We start from the raw sequence: 5,126 nt of genomic DNA, 5'->3' as shown, positions 1-5,126 counted from the left end.
ATTGGATCGTTGGAAGTTGGGGCGTTGCTAACAAAATGGAGGCAGATCTGAATTCCAGTTTGCAGTTAGTGGTGGGGGATTTCTTGCCACTGGATTCACAGCCGACCCCCAAGCATGAATAAATGTTTTATTTATTAAGGATGACGATGACGATCAACGGCACAAAACATGCCTAAACAGCGCGCGCGCGAGAGAGAGACTGCCTGAATGACTGAGTACGTCCTCCATCAGGTTAAGTCATATTCATGAAAAAAATTAGTTTACGATGTCCTAAGAGTAATGTTGTCATAATATCCTAATATCTTTTCAATGTTTAGGGGTAACGTACTCCCTCATGACTGATGTCAGTGCTATAAAGTGAAGCATCAGCTTCAGCTTTTCCCCCTGTTGTTTATCCCAGCGTTTACCCCTCACGTCACTAGCTCTGCCCTTGTGCCATAGCTCGATACCGGAAGAGAAGATGAGTCGTTTTGAGGGGGAGGGGAGGTTAACGTTTTTGATTAAAGATTACGAGGGCACATGAATAAAAAATAAATAATGAAGTGCACGGATAAATTATAATAAACACTACAGTATTCCATTAAAAAATAAGAATTTTCTATTTGGATTTCATGGTGACTTTAAGGGAAAAAAAACAGCAGACAGATAGTTGAATGTGATGCCAAAACCAAGTCCAAATTATAAACACAGGTTGGTGGTTCAGAGATGTTAGCCGGCCCCAATCCACAACCACTAAATTCCTATTCAGAGGAAATCATGCCCGCAGCAAAGCACTGTTGCTAGGCAGAAAGTGCACAGCAACAGCAAGAAAGTGGGAAAGAGGTTCATACCGTAGCAAAATATAGAAACACTTTAGATATTGATGGTGCATTTTTTGCCCAAAGAGTACAACGAGTTGACCTAATTAGGTCCAACATGATAAAGTAACAAAAAATAAAAGCTATTTCTGCCATGTTAAAGGCAAACCATTTTTGTTACCACTGACATGAACCAAAAAAATGCTTAAAATTAGAGGTTGAAAGATTGGATTTTACCGTGGATTTTACCGATACTAATAGCTACAGGTTGCTACAGGGACGACTGCACGAAATGTGCAAACTACTAAAAACATGGCACAATGATGAACAAATATAGTTTAGGCATAAGTTTGTGCAACGCTGAGAATAGATTTACCTTTTTTGAAATATTCCATTAAACCTGCTGAGATACAAGGAGCGTGAACTAAAATTCTCAGTTCCACGTGCATGTCCGAGAATGAATATTCATGTATGCTCCACCCACTAAAGAACATTTCTGAAACCAAAAATCTCTTAACACCGGCCGTGAACAACTTGACCCCGCCTTCAAACACTGTAGCATTTCTGTGTGGTTAACATCATGTTGAGGAGACACTGTGTCCTACGCTGTGAAAGTTTTATTTTCACTTCCGAATGATGAGGCTGAAAAGAATCAGTGTTTGACATTTTTCAATGATACCACAGCAGTATAAGCCCAATCTTTTGTCGTGTTCCCATCATTTTACTGACGACTGCTTCTCTAATCTCGGGGAGCTCAATGCGGGATTCACAAAACGCTTGCTCTTGAAAGATGGATCAGTGCTCAGTTTATTTGGACCAGCTGACTCCTCTGAAACTCAAACTGTAAGTACGATTAATAATTGATACTTAGCCTATATTTTCTAGCAATCGTGCAAAATACACTTAATTCTCTATAAAATAGGCGTCTAATGCTCAACTAATGCAGAAACGTATAATACTACCTGTCATAGGTTTTCATCTTCGCTTGGCATTCTGATACAGTTCCCACATGTGCACCTAAATAAATTATATCAATGATTCAAGTGATGCACCGAAATGAAAATGGTCAGTGAGAAATATGTATGCGGTGAGAAATCTTTAAAAGTACTACAATACCAGGAAGGAAGATCGGGTTGTTGATGTTTGCCTGCCATCCTCGCTCTGTCTGCACAGCGTGCGTGAACGCGCTGATGACGTATCCTGTCTGCGCGAACTGGGTGCGCAGAGGTATGCTAATACATACGTTGACAGGCAGGTAGGAAAGCATATTAAAACGCTTTGACCGAGCGTTTTGATTGGACGAACATTCCTTGATCCTACACCTTCCACAGAATATATAAATACAGACAAATACATTTAGACCACTTAACATAACGATTGCTATCGGGATGTGAAGAGACTTTCAACCAGCATAACAAAAAATGTTTCTGAAGACAATCACCTATTGCACCTTTAAAGTCAAAATGTGCTTTTTACTATTTTGTCTTGCTATTCAAAGATTTTTTTTTTTTTACAAAACTACAATTTAAAAATATTTAACATTGCACATTTTTTAAACATTTCAGCAGAGATTACACCAACAAAGCAAAATATAACATAAAACAAATAAATATTTGTATTTGGCCATCTTTGAGCCCCCCCTTCTTGAATAGCCTATATTAGGCCCATAATTGACTGCTGAAAGAATGTAAGGTACTCTGTAAGCCTACTACAAAAAAGTGCACTGAAAAGACTGCAAAAAAGTGGATGAACCTACAAAATAATTGTCCTAGACATAAGCCTACTTATGCCCGCGGGAACTAGGGGTGCTGATGGTGCTGCAGCACCCCCTGCTGACTGTTTTACTACACTGGAATTTACGTTTTTCATTTTCCACATTTGTTCATAAAATTACTCTTAAGATTATTTCGTTTTTATATGTTGTTGAATGTGGTTTGTGACTTCTGGATCACAGATGGAGTGGGTGTGCTGGGACTGGGAGCAGGAAATTTCCCTTTCACTGCTGCTGCTGCCGTATCTTTTTCGCAATCTGCATGCTGTCTTGATTTTGAATGATAAATTAAACTTGTCGTGCTGTACGTTTTTGCAGATGTACCTCCTCTATATAATTCAGCAGAACAGTGTCTGCAAACGGACATTTTTGCGTCTTTCTCAGACACTTTAAAATGTTTTCACACTGCCGATGTTTTCTGCATTTAAAGTTATTTGATCGCGTAATTAAAAATGTCATTGTTCTGTAAAATTTAAACCGTCTTTTCACAAACTTAGTTTGTGGAGATTATAAGACATGACAGCAGCATCCTTTAGGGATGCTCCGCATGTTCGGCAACCGAAATTATTCAGCCGAAAATAGCAAAAAAGCACTTTCGGGTGAATAATTTTGATTGTCGAACATTCGGTGCATCCCTAAATGATGCTGCTGTCATGTCTTATAACCTCCACAAACTAAGTTGACACTTACCACTGAGAAACACCCTGTTCCAGTTGTGCTTGCGAAGTGTCTGGTTGATCAGCTACTTCAGACGTTTCATCATCAGACTCGGGCTCGAATTTATAAGGTAAAATCGATACCATCTTTTCTCTCTATGCATTCTCTACGGAGCTGTCATTCAGTTATGACAATGGGCGTTTCGGTTCCGACACATGCTGTACTTTTTTATGTTCCACAGAACAAAGAAAAATGCTGATCGAATTTTCATTTTTGTGCGAAATACCCATTTAAGCCTCATACAGTTTTTTGGCACTTTTGGTTGCTAGCCAGGATGGGCAAAAGTATCAAAGTACTCTGAAGTATAGGTCTTCACGGGTTCACTTGGATCCAAAAACCCGAGGTCCGACCCGAGACCCAAGCGGGTTCGAGGAGTGCCTTTTTCCAAATGGACCCGATAAGACCTGATCCCTTTAACATACTTTCGCGTTGGTGTTAAGTGCATTTTTGAGAGACGCACGTAGAAAAGGAACATAAACGTTTGTAACCTCGCACACAGAAATCCATTTTATAGATATAAGATCCATCAGGACCTTAATGACTGCATGTTCATGCAGGGCAGGGCTTTCCTTTTTTGTGTGCAAAATCCCTTCGCCGGAGATGAGGTAAAGAGCATTGCAGAGCAGACAACACTAGCGAATCCATGATTTATTAGACTATCGATTACATTTTTATCGCGCTATCGCGTTTATTTTTCCAATCCACTGGTCACTAGATTATTGTGTAGAGTGATCAGATGTATTTTAAATCATTGGCCAAAAAAGTAACTTTTCACACACACAAAAAAGCTAATTTCACTGTTTTTTGATCCTGACACAAAATGACCAGCTTAACAATAATTTACTAATTATATCAGCAGCACATGTGCAAGTATGAATGAGTACTGGTCAGGTAAAATCACTATCATACTAATTAGATTGTAAGAGCAGACTGATTGCTATAAAAGGAGGGAAGAAGCACTTCCAATCATTGTGTTCTTGTTAGAAATGGTTACCTCCAAAGATACACTTGCAGCCAGCTACGGAATCGTGTCACCAGCAGTGCAGAGCCTGCTCAGGAATGGTGTGAGAGCATCTGCACGCACAGTGAGGTGAAGACTTTTGGACAACGGCCTGGTGTCAAGAAGGGCAGCAAAGAAGCCACTTGTCTCCAATAAAAACATCAAGGACAGACTAAAATTCTGCAGGAAGTACAAGGATTTGACAGCAGAAGACTGGTGCAAAGTAATTTTTTCTCCCACCTTCAATACCATGACTGAGGAGCCCTTGCCCTTTGTTGCATTCATGTTATCGGCTCTCAATGAAATTTAATAACTTCTGGTTTTCGTAATTGTCATGGCATGCCTGGTTAAGATAGAGTGTAAATCTGGAGGTGTTGACATCACCATGCAGAGAGAGAGCAGAGTCGCAAGGCCTCTAACCAAATCTGACTGTCATCCAGCCTGCTCTTAACATTGACAAGCTCTGTTCATAGAAACCCCAAGACAATTCACACACACACACACACACACACACACACAAAACAAGTCTCCACTGCATTACATTTGGAATCATGTTTTTCTACCCAAATCCTCACTACCGTCTCATCATCGTCTTTTTTTCACAGGGGATTTACTTGTAACTACAACACTTACTTTTAATCTCTACATTCACATCCTCAAAACAAGTACCAAAACCTTTTTTTATTTTTTATTAGTAAATTGTCATCAGTGCAATTGATTCAATGAATTGGCTATTTCTGGTCATGCTGTGCATTAGTACAGAAATATCTTGAGGGTTTCAGTCATTATATTTCCTTAGAGTTTGTGCTTGATAGGCAAGGTAAGGCATGTCCAGTGTATT

At 39.6% G+C, this 5,126-nt stretch overlaps 1 protein-coding gene across 1 annotated transcript in view; it reads right to left on the bottom strand.

Moving 5' to 3' along the window:
• Positions 1-4,570, bottom strand: part of grb2a (growth factor receptor-bound protein 2a) — a 12,833-nt gene extending 8,263 nt beyond the window's left edge. Inside the window, exon 1 of the mRNA XM_016245351.1 lies at positions 4,535-4,570. Coding sequence (XP_016100837.1) covers positions 4,535-4,570 — 36 coding nt within the window. The remainder of the gene's footprint in view (positions 1-4,534) is intronic.
• Between the last annotated feature and the right edge of the window lie 556 nt (positions 4,571-5,126).

Source organism: Sinocyclocheilus grahami, unplaced genomic scaffold (assembly GCF_001515645.1).
Source record: "Sinocyclocheilus grahami isolate Dianchi unplaced genomic scaffold, SAMN03320097.WGS_v1.1 scaffold752.1, whole genome shotgun sequence".
In the NCBI taxonomy this organism is placed as follows: domain Eukaryota; kingdom Metazoa; phylum Chordata; class Actinopteri; order Cypriniformes; family Cyprinidae; genus Sinocyclocheilus; species Sinocyclocheilus grahami.
Note: the sequence above shows the minus strand (reverse complement) of the source record. Positions and strands in the feature narration are given on the sequence as shown.